Source organism: Saccopteryx leptura, chromosome 5, assembly GCF_036850995.1.
Source record: "Saccopteryx leptura isolate mSacLep1 chromosome 5, mSacLep1_pri_phased_curated, whole genome shotgun sequence".
NCBI lineage: Eukaryota > Metazoa > Chordata > Mammalia > Chiroptera > Emballonuridae > Saccopteryx > Saccopteryx leptura.
In genome coordinates this window covers 21314965-21332467 of record NC_089507.1, presented here as the reverse complement: position 1 = coordinate 21332467, position 17503 = coordinate 21314965, and the positions used below count along the sequence as shown (strand labels likewise).

Below are 17503 nucleotides of genomic sequence, written 5' to 3'. Positions count from 1 at the left end.
CAACTGAAACATGGTTTTCACAAGATAATCTTTGCTCTTAATGATATGGGTGACCCACTCGAATTGTTCTGCTTTACTTCCTGTCATTCTAACTGAGATAGAGGCTCACAGATTGATTCATGCCCCAATGGTGTATTGCAACCCAAGTTTGCAAAACGCTGCCTTAAAATGTTCTTTGTGAAGATGTTTTTAGATACTGCCTCTGTGTGGTTGCACATTTGGTTATCCTCAAGTGCTGGACATCTTTTGTGATTTGTTACAAGTTTTACAGCTTAAATGCATATAAGGAAGTTTGCTACTTAGTATGAGGAAACATGACATTTCTACAAACAGAAGGGAATAAGAATTCTTTTCACCGCTTCTTACACTTGTCCATGTGCTCAAAACAGAAAGAGAGGTAGAGGATAATTAGGCTTTATTCAGGAACTGCACTATGGTCTCAATGGTATTTCTGAAATTTTCCTTTTTATTTACAAAATTATATCAACAACAAATAAAATAAAAAGTGGAAATATATACATTAGAGATGTACATGGGCTAGATGGTGCATTTCTTATCACTCAGCACTGCAATATTATTCCAAAATTGGTTTATTTTCTTAAAGGGCTTTTATATTGACTATAATTGACCAGAAAAATCTCAAGAGCCTTGGTCAGTATTTCAAAACTTGGGAGAAAATTTGGTAGGGCAGATGATGTGGTAAATGTATAATAAAACTGTTATATGTTATATATGAAATACTTATTTTATGGCACATAAACATATATAACAAACAGAGACATAAATATACCCACATAGAGCAACCAGCTAAAGGATCCCTGACCTACCTAGAGAATCACTCATGCAACTAACATTCAACCACTTGATCTCTCAACAGTATGTAATATAACATGTTGAAATCTCAGAAGCTGCTGAAATTTATGTAATCTGACAGCAAACAGAACAGCCTTCAGATAAATGTCGTCCACACAAACTAGTCACACATATTCCTTCTGAATGTGACCACAGTGACTTCAGTAAATCTGAAAGATTCTATATTTTATTAAGAACTTTAAGCAAAAATTACCTTGAAGATTCTATAGACACTCTGGTCAGTATGTCAAGATTAGGGAAAAAACAATCCATTGGCAGTTATTGTGGTAAATACAAAACTGATCTTTGACATATGATTTCTAGCCAATATTTATTGCTCAGGGTCCTTGCATACATATGTGTGGAAGCATACACACACAAACACGCACACAATGGTATGCAGAAATACACACACAGAATGAGCAAGAGACACTGTCCTTTAACAGAACTCTCACTGGCCTGGAAAAGTGGTGATTACATAACACTTTAAACATATTGATCAATGTAGGATTTTATTGAAAGTCCGTATTGAATCTATTATAGACAAAGACTTAATAAACTTAATTTTCTTTGGTTCACACAAAGCCAGGGGTTGAAAATTACTGTTGAAATATGCTTTAAAGTTTTTTAAAAAGACTACACAATTAAATTCTGCTCACCACTTCTTTGAGGATGGAATTCCTGGTGACTTGGACATCCATTAGTAGCACATTTCTTTATTAATACTGTTCCTTTTATGTTCTTTTATTTTAATGCTATTTTTTCCTTAAATAAAAAAATACTTGAAAATCAAATGCACAACAAGTGGAACAAGCAGTGATTGGCTGACACCCCACGGCCAAGGGCAGGCTCCAGCAGGTTTCGGAGTAGCAAGGTCATCAGAGTATGGTGCATAATGGAGCATCATATTAGAGTGGAATTCAGCCAAACACAGTAATGTATGGATGTGGACGCATCTGAAAAAAGGAAAATAAAGATTTATGCAGGTGAAAAAAAAATGCGATGAAGAAATTTTCCCCAGTCTTATGCCCAATTGGAATGTTGTCGTAGAAGTTCTGAAGCAGAGAGTTTTTATTTGCAAATTATATATTTGTAAATAGTAAATACACTTAGGAAAAAAATTAACTTCTTAGACGAACTCTATTTGGAAGCTTTAACAGACTTTGTTTGTTTGTTTGTTTGTTTGTACACAGCGTTAGAGTTCAATACAAACATCACTAAATTCCTGAAAATAAAGCTTTATTCCTCCTTTAAAAAATTAATTCACCAGAAGTGATCATTAAGATTAGTTTTAGTAGTTTCACATTCTTCTTGGAATGTGATTTCTCCCACAACACTAATGCTAAATAAAGCACTGTGTAATGTTCCAACACAGAGTTCCTGCTTTAGAAGAAATTCTAAGGGCTTTTCAAATAAATAAGAAAGCAAAGCAAAGGTGACTCAAGATACACACATATAAACAGCTCTCGCTATTTCTATACAGTCACCGTAAATGAATGGATGAGGAGCCTTGCTATAGTCTAGAAATCAGTTACACGCAGCTTACACATAAAGCTCTAAACAGTTATTATACAAAATTTCCTGCATAACCTCCATTGCCACCTTCTCCCAGCAGAAAAGCAGAAATGATGTATAAAAATGACGAATAGCATCAGGGGATATGGAAAGGCAGTGCTTTTGTCACATTATATTTAGTTTTAAAAATAGTTCAGATTTCATTTTGATATTAATGAATGTAGCCATTTGTATTTACAGATACATAAATTTAGACTCTAGAACACTAGATTTGTTAACTGTCCAGGAAAGAAGCAATCAAAATGAAAAATAACAAGAAGTCTAAAAATTGGCTAGAAAAACACATCTAAAGGGAAACTTAGATCACAATTGTGCAGGGTCGGGCAAAAGTAGGTTTGCCATTGTTCGTATGGAAAATAATACAATAATTAATAAAGAACAACACAAGAATAAACTCTATGTGTCGGGTACTCACAATGGCAAACCTGCTCTTGCTCCACCCTGTATGTTAAGGGTGTGACTCAGATAAAGTGCATGTGCAAAGTTGGCAAAATGCAAGCGGGTATAGGAGCCAAAGCGAATCGATATTAATGAAAAAGGTCAAGAATTGTCGCAAATAGAATGCATAGAAAGTTTGCTACATAATGCATAGAAAGCTTTTATTAATTTCCATTAAAAAGGTGTCTTTACTGAGGCTGCACTAAAAAACGCTGGATAGGTACTACTTACATCTATTATCACTGTTCTGCTAAAATGTAAAATTCTGTCGATACACTTGTTGAATATAAGTTCTAAACCATGTTAAGTTACTGTAATGTGTGTCATTAATTGTCGTCTGTCATAAGGGGGAAGAAAATACTAATTTCTTTAAAAATCTATAACGTTTGAACTGCAATTCAGCTGATCATTTTACAGATAAAAACTAGAGCCTAAAGCAGAAATATATTCTGTTTTAAAATGTCAGTTTACGTAGGCAAATATATCCAGTTTTACATGCATAAAGAAATCTCAACAGGTTTCCTTCACTATTGAAATTTATTTAGAAAAAGTTACAAAAATTCCTATTTTTTTTCCTAGAGGTAGTATGAGGACAAAAAGGAACTTGGATTCTGTATCCCCTGACTTGGATGGACTCTTAGTTTACCTTATAGCCCTGGTTATCTTGTGATTATATAATTTTTTTCATAGTAGGCCTCAGACTCCTATAAAGTTAGAGGACAGTTTTAGTTGATGTCTTTTAATTTTGAAATGTGATGACTAGTGGTTTTAGAGAGATACATTAAGCAGTTGATTATGATATACTTCATTTTGATTTTGTATGTGTTTAAAGTTCAAATATTTCCCACATACCCATGTATGAATACTATAACAAAATAAAAGTCCAATGGCTCCATAATTGGTTAATATAAATTCATCTGTATGTGTTTGTGTGGGGGAAGGTAGAGAGAGAGAGAGAGAGAGAGAGAGAAATACTTTGATAAATTCTCTTGCATACTTTCTCACATATGAAATAATGAATTACTCAAAAACAGAAAGAAAACAAGAATGACTTGGCTATATTTACCAAGGTGATGATTTACTTAAAAAAAATCTATAAATTGACTTTGTGTTTTTATGTCGACATCACTAATCGACTTAATATAAGTTTAGAATAAGGGTCAAATTGTCATACCTGAACTTCCATAACAATTTGCCTGTTCACTGAGAACGAGATCAGTGGATGCCTCTTTCCTTCTTTCATCCAGAGATCCAGGTAATATTGCCTTAGTAGAAACCTCTTAACTAAAGACTACCACACTTTTGGCTTCTTGTCTATGATATCAAGGCAAAGATAACAGAAATTCCACAATCTGTAGATACATTGTGCTTCTTGAAACATGTCCTTGGTTACAGACAAGAGAACCATATGTAGAAATTATGCTTATAGAATTAAAACTGGAAACTCAGGTTCACATCACTCTGCAAATGCATTTCCACTATAACATATATGGTGTAATATACATAAGCAAATTGATATTTAGTTTTCTCGGGGCTTAGAAATCTAATAGATGATGGCAGGTCATATCATCCACTTGTTTCCAGAATCAAAGTATTAAAAAAAACAACAATTTCTGCCATGTTTTTTTACAAACTGTACAATGAGTATCGAGCACAACTGGATCAACTAAAGAGAATATTACTCAGACTACTACATTTAGCAGTTTCATGCGCAAGAAAAACTGTCACTGGAGCAAATGTAAATTTTTCTTGAGTATTGAAGGATCAGATACAAATGGATTTTTAAATGAATGTTTATCCAAGCTGTATTCTCTATACTCTTGCCAAAAATAAAGTACTTTACTTCCCATTTACTAAATATAATAGAAATTTTACTTGCCAGTGCATTATCGAAATAACAGAATGGCCAGGATGAGCTTGACAGGACTTGTACACAATGAAGTGATAACTCTACTTTTATATTTGTCTACCAATATTTTGAAATTATGTTTAATTTTTAAAGGAAAATAAAAAAACACTATAAAATACTGGAAATTTAAAAATAAATAGAAAAATAAAATGCTTTTGCCTTTATTTTACAAATTAAAAACACAGATGTACTTTCATATCACAAAAGTTTAGTAATCCCTAAACCCAGTTTATCAAGCAATGGAAAGTTGGGACACTTAATCTCAATAATGTTGTCAGTGATCTATATTTTGCTGAACTAGACATATTATCAAAGACCAAGGGCTTCAACTGCAAAGGTCACATTAGTTTTCCTAATGTGTAAATTTTAGAAATAATTTCAGCTATTCCACAACACATATCTCCTAGCCTTTGTCCAAGAGTAATAACAGAAGCTTCATTTGAATATGTCTACAGCTGTGAAAACAAACCAAAAATGGGAGGGAAGCATTATTTACAAACTTTTATTTCTACCAAGCTGTTTAATTGATTATAATGTAACCATTAATAAGACCTACTAGAACCACTTCAAAAAGCCTAATTCTCAAGACACTGTAACAGACATTACTTTCATAATATCAAATGAAGAAGTATGATAAAGCAATTTAGGAAAATTATAAAATAAACTGAAGGCATCTCAGATTTTTAATCAATTCCTGAAGTAAGGAATTAAAAGATGGTCACCCTCAATATTTTCCTTAGATAAATTCAGTATCAAAGTGGGGAAATGAAAACAAAACCCTGTACTTATTTTTTAAATTTTATTTTATGTCAGGTTTAATCAAAGAAAATACATGTTAGCTAACGGTTACACGGTAACATATTACCGTGTAAAAGCTAACGGTAATATCTTTTTAAAATAAAAATAGAAAATCATCTATCTATGGTACAAATGAAAATCAGTGGGGAAAAAAGATCTTGTTTATTATGTCAGATGTCTAAACTGAATGTAACTTTGTAAATGGATCCCTGTCCCCTGACAGCAATATTGAGATGAAGTGTATCAATTACTATTACTAATTACATTAAGGGGAATGTATTCCATTCACCTTTATTTCATTTTAGGTCAGCTATTTATTGTGGTTAAAACTTTATACACCTGTTGAATACCTAATATACAAGTTTTCCAAAGTCACTTTGGGCAAACTGAGTGATTTATTCCAACGGTTTTGTAGGATATGTGGACTTCCTTGCTTAGCTAAGAGACTAATGCCATACATTAGTTTATTTATAAGCATATCACTTTGCCTTTTAAACAGGATGCCACAACAGTCTTGATATTGGCTGTTTTAAATATTCAAGGATATAGAGCTAACCCTATTTGATGAGCCAAACAAAGCTTACGTGATAGCACAGAATTTATAAGGTGGTTACAGTTTTTTTAGAAATCTATAAATCTGCCCCCGAATTAGGTCCACTCAAAGGTTTAGGATTTCACCACTTAGAATGCAAATGCCATTCAGCTACAAGACAAAAAGTCCTATTAGGATGACAGCTGAGAAGTAAATATTCTGCAGAAAGCTCTCTTCACAAGCTTTTGCATTACAAATTACCATTTTCTAGGGAAATTTCCATAGCTCTCAATTTATTTGCAGGTGTTTATATTATAAGTAATCCTATAGAAGTGCTATTATTTTAACTGCAGTTGTGCTTGTTTAGAAAACTGATAAAAGCACCAAAAACAAAACAAATATCTGCCTCTAACTCCAGGGAAAGAGATGACACAACAGATATAAACTTTCCACCTGCCAATTTCACTTTAAAAGAAGTAACTCAGTACTAAGCATCGAGAGACTATTTTCAAAAGCCATTTAATGCAATGAAGTTCAAACTTGTGTTTTCTTGGATTGCTTTGATTATTAGATAGAAAGCATATTAAATCTGATTCTCTTTATCCAAATAACTACAGTAAAGTACTTTATACAGAAAATTTCTTTAGTAAACTAATGTTTAAAATTATGAAAGCAGTAAGAAATTAATATCTCTTTTCTGTAACAACTTTAATGTGCCTATCAGTATACATCTTTAATGAGGCTATAAAATAACTTTTTCCCTTCCTTAATTCTTCTCAGATCACACATTCTACATGCAAAGAAATCTAATAGCAAGACTTATACTATACTATCTGACAGTCATAAATTTGTTTCTTGAGGAGTCCTGAAGTTAAGAAATATGTGATTTATTAGATTTATTAATAGAGTTGCTACAGTATCAGACACAGCAGTTTCCAAAAGGTTTTATTTGCCTTCTGTTAAACTTTGGTGGGTATAAAAAGTAAACTTTGTGAGTATCACATATATCACACAAGCAAGACTTTCAAAACTAAATGTTATCTTTTCTGAAGTTAACCTCAAAATTACCTTTTTTTTGTTTGTTTTTTTTTTACTGATTCCACATTTCACGGATAAACAACTACACCAAATATTCCACATAACCTTTATAGTCTCATAGCACAATGCATACCACAATAGTCTTGTACACAGTGCATCAAACATCAACACTTTTGTTGCTTGGCCTAATAAGTGGTTCATAAGATGTACTTTTGCTTATAAACTTTTAATACCGAACATGAAGAATGCAAATGCTGATTGCATAACTTCATCAAAGTCTAATTGTTACAGACATCAAAATATTAAAAATGTGGTTTTGCATGACATTTGCATATCACTAAATATTTTTAAATCTGCATTTTTGTCAATGTAGTCAGTACTTCCATATCTCAGACTTGTTACATTTGCATGAGTCAGTATCTATAAAAGTCTGCATAATGTGTAACACAGATAAAACTTTTATAGTGTCCAAGTTGCATAGACACCAGTAATAACTTCAGGCATTCTCTCTGGATGCAATTATCCACTTAGGAGCCACAAAAGAAAATAATTTCAGGTTAAAGCTAACCATCAAACAGTATTCTGGAAACCAAAATGTAGGATGAATTGCAGTTGTCAAGCACAAAGAGAAGTACAAAACACTGCCTACTTTGGATATTTTCTTTAGTAGCTTAGTAAACAGTCTAACTTGCAAAATACAGTGGTGTACCTTGCATAGATGCCCTCTACTAAATTAATGGTGCATGATTTCACATTCAATTCCTGCTATTAAAAGTTTAAACCACAGCTTTAAAACAAAACAAAGTTTGCAGAAGATATTCTGTCTCTGAGTTATGAGCCTTCTCTGGGATATTTAAATATATCTGGGATGCATCTTACCTGTTTGCTGTACTTGTTATTGGTTTGACAGCTGTATTCAGAGCAGTGATCTGATCCAATTGAAATGTTGTCTCCTGCTCCCACAAATGTGTTGGCTGGTGGTAGATCTTGTACGGCCTGGTGTTTTTTTCCTGCAGTTGGTGACTGGGGGTGAAGCTGGACAGTAGGTAATGGGGAACTGGATTTGTAATGCCTGGCCAGGTCAGGACTGCCAGGCCCACCATTAACTGACCGGTACCGGCCCATGCTGGGGCTGTCTGACAGCTTCTCATTGACACTATCGTACCTCTGTCCATTTGGTTTAGAAGCTTCTACAGTGACAATGCTGCTGTAGAGAGGCTGCTTAGATTTTTTGTTTTTCTTGTCCTTTTTAGGCTTTTTAGATTTGTCATGCTGTTGGGGTGTAAAAAAGTCTTCATGATCTTTTTTGCCAGCCTCATAGCCGTTTTTGTTTTTAGACCGGCAATACCTTGCCATCACTACAATCAAGATGATTAGAATCACTGCCATAATTCCAGCAACCACCCCAACGACAATACTGAGTCTCTGCTTGCTAATTTCATAGCTTGGGTCACCAGCTATATCCTGGGTGAGTGGGGTGTGCAAACTTCTGGCTATCTGGGAGTCAATCACACTGGCATTAGAGACACTTTCATTGACAAACACATGCACCAGAGCTGTGGTGGCCTGGGAAGGCTGCCCACTGTCATTCACTTGCACCACCAACCTGTGCAAGCCGTAATGCTTATGAGTGAGTTTTCCCACTAAGGAAACCACACCACTGGTGGAATCAATCTCAAAGAGCTTGAAGGGATTCCCTCCCACAATGCTGTAGTTGAGGTCGGCATTGATGCCATCATCACTGTCTGTTGCCAACACTGTAGCTACTACTGTTCTGATGTTACTTGAAGGTGGCAGTAAGGTGTAGGACATGTTAGTCGGAAGGGCAATTGTGGGAGCATTGTCATTTTCATCCATAACGAAGAGAGAGACCGTGGCTGTGGCTGACCTGGGAGGATCTCCTCCGTCCACAGCCCTGACTCGGAATGTGTACGTGTTCTGGAGTTCCCGGTCAAAAGACATTGTGGAGTAAATGGTCCCCGTGTCATTTTCAATGGAAAAAATGTGACTGTTCTCCTCTATGTACAAGCTCATCTCCGCATTGCGCCCCTTGTCAGCATCCATCACCGTGACCATCCCCACGGGGCTGTTGGGCTGCAAGTTTTCTTTCACATAAAAGGTAAAGACGTCCTGCATAAACTTAGGGTCATTGTCATTCTTGTCAGCCACCTGCACGATCACCATGGTGCTGCCCTGCAACACCGGGATGCCTTTGTCTTTGGCGTTAACTTTAAACTCATACCTGTCAGTTTGCTCGCGGTCCAGCACCGTATTGACGAAGATGTCCCCAGAATCGGGATCAATGGCAAAAATCCCCAGCACGGAGGAGTCCAGCGAGTAAGTTATCTCGGCGTTTTTCCCACTGTCAGCGTCGGTCGCCAGCACGGTGGCCACCCTCTCTCCAGGGATGTTGTTCTCAGGAAAGTAAACCTCCACCACTGACTGGCCAAAGACGGGCGGGTTGTCATTGGTGTCGCCCACCTTGACAATCAGAGAGTTATTGCTGGAGAGGCTGGGGCTGCCGGAGTCCACCGCCACGATGACCACGTTGAACTCCCGGGTGGTCTCATAGTCCAAGGGGGCCGAGGTGTGCAGGAAGTACTTTTTCTTGTTCTGGTCTCCCTCGGTTTCGCTGGCCGGCTTGAGCTGGAAGGGCACGTCGCCCACCACGGTGCAGGTGACCACTCCATTCTCGCCTTGGTCCCGGTCGGACACTTGCACCAGGGCGATGGGGGTGTCGACCAGCACGTCCTCGGCCACGTTGGCCACCCCGTCCTTGAGCGGGATACGCCCAATCTTCCGGATTTCAATGGACGGGACGTTGTCGTTCTCGTCCTTGATGATCAGGACCACGGTGGCCTTGTCGGTCTTGGGGGGCTGCCCGCGGTCGCGGGCCATGACGGTGAAGCGCAGCTGGTTCACCTCCTCGCGGTCGATGCGGTGCAGGACACTGAGCCAGCCCGAGGTCTCGTCCAGGCGCAGCAGCCGCCGCACGGACTCGGTGGCCGCCCCGAACACGTACTCGATCTGCCCGTTGACCCCCACGTCCAGGTCGGCGGCCCGCAGCTGCAGGATGGGGGTCCCCGGGGCGCTGTTCTCGGCCAGGTCGGCTTCGTACACGCTTTTCTCGAAGCGGGGGCTGTTGTCGTTCACGTCGGTGATGAGCACCCGCAGGATGGCCTGCGAGGAGCGGGGCGGGTCGCCGCCGTCGCGCACCCGCAGGGTCAGCTCGTACGAGTCGCGCTGCTCCCGGTCCAGCGCCCCCTTGACGATCAGCTGCGGCTGCTTCTCGCCATCCGGGGTGTCGGCCACCTGCAGCTCGAACACGCTGCTGCGGCCGCCGGCGCCGGGCCCGCCGCCGCCCTCCGGTGCGTCCGGCCGCCGCTTGGAGCCGCCCGAGCCGCCGCCGCTCGCGCCGCCCCCGGGGTAGGGGGCGCTGTCGGCCGGCCCCGCGCGCCGACCCTCGCCGCCGCCTCCGCCGGGCTCCTGCAGCAGCTCGTAGCGCTCGATGCCGTTGCGGCCGAAGTCCCGGTCGGTGGCGGTGGGCAGCAGGTACAGCGTGCCCACCGGCCGGTTCTCCTCCACCGTCAGGGTGAGCACGGGCGACGGGAAGGTGGGCGTGTTGTCGTTGATGTCCAGCACGATGACCCGGCCCTCGAACAGGTCCACCCAGCTCTGGGAGGGCCCGATCACCGACACCTCGAAGTCCAGGAAGCACTCGTTCTCGTCGAAGATCATCTGACACTGAGGCAGCTTCTCGCGGTCGATGCGCCGCTCGCTCGTGCTCAGCTCTCCCGTGAGGTTGTCGATCTTCAGGTACTCCGAGCCGGACTCGAGGCTGAAAGTCACCTCCCCCGAGCCGGTCACGATGCCCAGGTCCGCGGCCACGTTGCCGATGCGGACGTCCGCGGGGCCCTCCTCGGCCAGGCGGTACCGGAGGAGTTGCTTGGCGGCCGCCAGGCTGAGCGACAGAGGCAAGAGGAGGCAGCAGCCCAGGCACCAGGCGCGCGCCCACCCCGCCGTCCGCATCCTCGGCATCTTCTCCTGCTGCTGCTGCTACTGCTCCTTCTAATCACACCCCCCGCGGCGGCCCCTCCTGCGGGGCCGGCCGCCCGCCCGCCCCCCGGCCCTCTCCCCGCTCCGGGAAGGGCAGGAGCGAGAGGGCGAGGTGGGAGGGGGCAAGAGCACCGTGCCGAGTCGGCCGGGGGGAACCGGCGAGAGAGCCTTCTTTTTTTTTTTCCTCCTGCTTCTTCCGAAAGTTATTGTTTCGTAATTCATGCAATGGGTGCTAATCGCCCGCTCGCTGGCCGCCGTTCAGGAGCGGTACTCACAGTTCACGGGACACTGCGCGCCGCGGGCTCGGCGCCCCCCCGGAGTCATGCCCGCAGCGGGCGGCGGGTCCCGGGCTCCCGTCCCGGCTCTGTCGGAAGGGGCCGGGGCCGCTCTGGCAGGCGGGCGGCGGAGCCGGGAAGCGGCGGGGAGCGAGTCTGCAGCCTCCCCCGCCTGCCAACCCTGCTCGTCTTGGCTGTTACTCGAGTTGAGTCCAATTCACGTTTCAGCCCCTCACTCCAGACCCAGCTTCTGCTTCGGCTGCCCAGGCGAACGTGAGTAGCTTCCCGCACGAGGCGCTGGGGTCAGCAACACACCAGTCTCAACTCCGACTCCGCGCAGGCAGCGGGGGAGCCAGTCAACAGATCGAGAAGGAAAAACACCGGTCAGGTCTGTTCGAGCGCGGAGCAGAGGAGCCCACTCGCGTTACAGAGCGGTCCGCGTCCGGGTCCCCCCCGCGCGCGGAAGAGCAGCTCGAGCCATCTTCAGAGACGCCCAGAGAGTCAGTCCCTTCTCACCCCGGGAGCTGCTTTTCTCTTTTTTCTTAACAACTCTGCGCAAGGTCATTAGTCACGAAGCCGCCGCCTGAAACCGCAGCAGCAGTTCGCCCGCGGAGGCGAAGGCTGAGCCGTGCGCACCTCGCGGTGCCCAAGTTTGGGTTCGCAGCCGCAGAGTCCGCGCCTCTCCTCACCTGCATGCGGCCCGCTTGTCGGAGCACTGGGATCTGCAGCGCTGTGCGCGATTCAGGGAGGAGATTGCAGCCTCTCTCTCCCCGCGCTCTCGATCCCTCCCCTCCCTCCCTCTCTCTCCACCCTCCTCCTCCCTCCTCCCTCCTCTCCTTTCCCCTTTCCCTTTTCCCCTTCTCCCACTCTCCGGCACGATCCGCTTCCTTCCACCCGGTCCCAATACAGGCAACTCGAGCTGAACTTGATCCCTTTTCAGTTCAAAGGTGAGCAGACCGAGCTCTGCGCGCAGGCGACGTTGGCCCGGCGAAAGCCCCTGGCCGGGCTCCCCCAATGGCAATTAACAAAGATGCCCAATTCTGTCCGGATTCCCGAAGAAAAGCCAAAGGCTTTGAGGGGCGGGGGGGGGGGGGAGGTGGAGTCAGAGACAGCTGCCAAGTAGCTTGGGGAAAAAAAAAAGAAAGAAAGAAACAGTTTGCCAAGGGGAGAAAAAGTGCCAGTCGGTCGTTGCCTCGGAAGTGCCCTGGCGCGGCGGGTGAATTCCGCAGTTGTCTCGTCCGCTCTCGCGTCTGGGAGAGTCTGGTGCGGGCGCTCGCGTCGCCCTCGAGCTGCTACAGCTCTGAGCCACGGAATGGCAAGTGGGAAGCTCCCGCTCACTAGCCGCGAGCCAGAAACCCGCAAGTTTGCCCAAAGTGGTGGTGGCTGCTAGCGGTTCAAGCTCGTCCCTGACGCTCCTGGGGCTGCGGCGGCGGCGGCGGCGGTAACAGCCGAGGCGCTGAAACTCCACACTCTCGGAGAGAGGGAAGGAGCACGGGGGGACTTAGTGGGGGGAGGGGAGCTAGGAGGGAGTACTAGGAAGCCGCTGCGCTCGGGAAAGCCTGGCTTCAGCTCCTGGGGCCACTCCAAGTGTGCACTATCCTAGTCATCTCCTCTAAGCCAGAGCCCTCCCCCCCCCCCCCCACACACACACCAGGTTCCCAGCGAGTGCTGCCACTGTCCTATCCGAGGGGCTTGCTCCGCCTCCCTCGGGATGGTAAATTACCTCCTTTCCCTGAGGCTAGTGCGTGTATTAGAGCACAGAAGCGGGGTCAGGAAACGTTTTTTTCGTCCTCGCCCTCCTCCCCCCGCCTTCTCAGAGCCTGCTTCCCGCCCCACGAAGTATCTCCCGTTTACGATTTAGCATCTTGGTTAAGGGATGGTGACGGGCGGCTTGGGAGACCCCGCGTGAGCCCAGGGAACCACGCTGGTGTTCTGAGAAACCATGATGGGCTGCACTGCTTAAGAGAGAACATAAAACTCCAGAGAAAGAGGGAGAAGGATTTTTTGGGGGAGCGTGGACTTAGGTGAACTGGGGGTGAGGGTGGGTGGGGTGGTGCTTGTCTTTGTTTAAAGGCTTGACAGTCCTGTCATCGTGCTTGCTTACAGGAGCAGACTGTGTGTGCGCGCGCGCCTGGGGAATAAACACATGTTGGAAGCCTCGATATTCTTTTTCTGAGCAGAAACCTGCAGCCTTTAGTAACTGGCAAAGTGTAGCGTCACCTATCTGGATAAAAGGGAAATAAACTTTAATGGCAACTTTGTGTACCGAAGTGGCCCTAGTTCTTTTGCTTTCCTTTTTCTTTATTTATTTTTTGACTTTGGGCCACTTGATCGAACAGGGTACTCCCCCGCGCGAGGCCTCCCCAGGATTCAGTCACGGCCACCGCAGCCCGCCTCATCAGATCTTACTTCTGGTTTTGTCTTCCGAACTGTAGCCATTTACTCTCCATTTATTTCGGCGGCGGTTAAACTAGGGCACCCCACCAAGATGAAGGGGGTTGAAGCGGGCAGGAGATATTAGGGGGAAACTCTTACTATCTTAAAAGAGAAAAGGATCTGTATGGTCCTTACTTCGCCTATCCAAGCTATAGGCATTGAAAGGCATCCCCTTAAAGGAAAATTTAAAGCGAAAAGAAAAAGAAAAAAATTCCGTCCCTAGTAGGTAGGTACACTGCCTTCGGGAGACCTGTGTGGGGAGGCAGAAGGGTTCAAGCCAGACAAACACAGATCAAGCGGACGAGCAGCTGCAGCGTGCGGTTGTTTAGGCGGGCTCAGCCAGCAGGAATGGGGGAGAGCGGCCGAGATTTCCGAGCTCTCCCTGTGGGGGACAGTGAGGCGCGGAGGTGGAAGTGTGTGTGGTGTGTGCCAGAGAGCTGGCGAGTATTTTCCAGTCTGCTAAGGCAGCAACACTCAGGGGATAGCGGCTCCTCCTCCGCGGTCAGGCCGGGAACCCGGCCTCCCCCCACCCCCGCCACCCGAGCCTCTCAGCTCTATATCTGCAGCATCAGCGAGAAAAGCCCCGCGCGCAGACTCAGTGCGCACCACCGCAGTCTGGAGCCGGGGGTGGGAGCGGAGCGCGCGGGGGGGTCGGGGTTGACGGCGCCGCAGCGCCTTAGCTGCTGGCTAAGAGGCAGTAACTCCAAATCCCCGTAATATTTGGCAAACTCTGGTTTATCAGAACGCCCGCCTCCTTCGCCACTTGGTCCCCTTTATTCCAGGGTTCCAGGTGAAAGGAGGAGGCTGTCTCGACTCTCCGGCCTGGCACCGGTGCATTCCGATGCGCGACAAGATGGTGCAGTGCACTCACTCCCCTCGCCGCCTTTACTAATATTTTGCAAACTTCAGGAAGCTGCGTGGACAGAGCACGCTGCACTTCCTCATTTCTTACCAAACCGTAAACTTGAACAAGCCCCTCCGCATTGTCCAACGCGCACTCCGTGGGCGCACACTAGTGAGGGGCGAAGCAGTGGGCGTCTTTTCCCCCGCGCGCTGCACATTTCTTCCCAGATGACCGGGGGCGCAGCGCGTCCTTCACACTGGAGTGGTTTTCTCATTGCGAGCGGGCGGTAGTCTCCAGCCCGCCCTCCCTACTCTCTTCCCTACCAACTCCGCCGCCGCGCCAAGCCAGCGTGGGAAATGGGTCCGACGTGTGCGGCATGGAGAACAGCGCAGACTGTCAGAGCCCTGAAGCCTCCTGGCTCTCCTCCCTCCCCCGTTGGTCCCCGGCCCCGACCTTTCTGCTCTTGCAGCCAAGGAACGGGGGCGGCTTAGCCTGGCGACGCGGCTCTTGAGAAAGGGGACGGAATGAGCGAGGTGGGTTATGGGCCAGGTAAGAGGAGACCTCTGGGTGCCCTTGCCGCGTCCGGAGCTCCCAATGCTCTTCCGCCCCCAGTCTAAAGAATGACACTCCTCCAGCCTCCCGCCGGCGCGGAGGATGAATGAAGGCGAGAAGCGGTTTTCCCCCACCCCCGCCCCATTTCCGCAGTCTTAAAGCCAGTGTCACAAGTGCTCAGCAATTTCATTAAATGGAACCGGGGGACATAATCCCCGCCCCCACCCCCGTACTAGACCTCACCAAGGGAATATATCCGGATTCGCTCCCACCCGCAAACCCCGCCCGGCTTTTCAGCCCCGAGGCTGCATTTATCTTCTCAACCTGAGAGGAAAGGGTTCAGAAGGAAATGGGATCGAAAGTGTAACCGGCTGCAATAAATTAAGAGCCGGCTGCTGGTGCTGCTGCTCGTGCTGCTGTTTGGCGGACAGAACTGAAGAGAGAAAACGCGATCAGTGTCCTTAAACCTGCGTTGATCAGAGGATCATCGCTTGTATAAAGCAAAAACGTTTGAGGGAATGTTGAAAAGTAGGATTTTTTCCCCCGTTTTCTTAAAGGAAAATAAAAAGAAATTTCTTTCGACCAAGATATAAAATATGAAATTGATTACAGAAATACCATGCCACTCTAATGAACATTTAATAAAATCTTGGCCAACGACTCCCTTTCTGTGACAAGTATTCTACCTTAACTTACGGTATTCGGTAGGTGTGTGTGTGTGTGTGTGTGTGTGTGTGTGTGTGTTAACCTACTAACCTTGCTTGCGTAAAACTGCTTTGCAGTTAAGAAATTTCAGGGACTGAGCTGAAAAATAGCATTCAGGATCCGTGCTGTAGTTTAAGCCTCAAGAAAAGACAGGAAAAGAAGTAACGACAACAGAAGTTTATGAGTGAAAATAAAAAGACTAGGTGCTGGAAGATATGATCTCAGGGGGCTTTCATTTATTATAGACGCTCTATGCACAATAATGCTAGAAAAAGGTTAAATACAGTAAACAGTAGAGCCAGTTCTGGAAGCAAATACAAAGCAATTTGACAGGAAAGGAGAAAGTGACTCAAGAACGCCACCAAGGGACAAACAGAGGAAATGACACCCAACGTCTTCAAATCCATTGACCTTTCATCTTTTATAAAACTGCCCTTTTATATCCACTTACAGATGTGTAGGCATGCTTTTGAAGCCTCTACAAATCAATCATTTTTCCAGCTACCTTTGGTAAATTTTAATCTTTAGTCTTTCTTCGCTAAATAATTATTATAAATTGTTCCTTAAACACGTATCATTTCAAACAGTCATATATAACTATGCGTAACTTGTCTTCTAGCAAGTGTGATTCTGGTCCTTAGGACTGTGGAATTTTAGGCATGTTCCGCAACCTTAAATCCAAGCTTCTAGTATTAAAAGATCTAGTAGACGGAAATGGCTAAATTATTCATTAGAATAACAGACTTTTAGATGGTCATTAAAACTCAGCAGTTTAAATAAGGAAACCACAGATTTCCTTTTAAGCAGGTAATAACTGCTTGCATCAGTGGTTATTTAATTGGTTTCCAGCCAAGAAATAGAACCAGTTGTGCTGTTTAAATCATGAAGTCATATTTTGCAAAGCCATAGATTTCAGTATATCAATTAAAGAATAATACAAGCTAAGAGCTAAACTAATTCATACTACTTATTGGATAACTATAAAACATCTCTACAAGGCCATTATAAAAACCATTTACAGAAAAAAAAAACCATGAAAATAATTTTAAGTGTTTATCTAAATATTAATTTGTAGGCTGTGTGATTTGCCAATTTAAAATAGTGTTTTCCGTTTTAAAATAACACTTGATAGAAGGATTTTTACTTTAAGCTTAGCATAGGTTGACAGTTGATTTTTTTCTATTTCTAATGTTTTAAATGCCAAGCCATATATATTTTAGCATAGATTTACAATTTATGCTATCTACACAAAGATCTATTCAGGTACCATAATTGACAAACACATTGTCTTTTATTTCCAAGATAATTTATAAATTTTTCTACCTTTACATTAATTTTTACACATTGGCAAAAATCCATGCTTGGGAGGAAAACATAGTGTTTGGCAAATTTTGGAAGAGTTTTAGATAAAAAGACCCATGATAGGTCAAAACAGTGTATCCTATTATTTGTGGCCACCTAAGGCTGTTTCCTGTCACTTTCTATGGTAAAAA

General features: G+C 44.6%; 1 protein-coding gene across 9 annotated transcripts in view; it reads right to left on the bottom strand.

The window, feature by feature from the left end:
* The window catches only part of PCDH7 (protocadherin 7), a 431933-nt gene extending 420609 nt beyond the window's left edge, over positions 1-11324 (bottom strand). For 7 of the 9 annotated variants that reach the window (XM_066387127.1, XM_066387128.1, XM_066387129.1 and 4 more), the window contains exon 1: positions 8022-11324. In XM_066387127.1, the coding sequence (XP_066243224.1) occupies positions 8022-11180 (3159 nt within the window). In that variant the 5' untranslated portion in view covers positions 11181-11324. Of the gene's footprint in view, positions 1-1489; positions 1809-8021 lie in introns of those variants that run through there. The other 2 variants (XR_010751731.1, XM_066387134.1) reach the window with 2 other exon arrangements.
* Positions 11325-17503: the final 6179 nt, after the last annotated feature.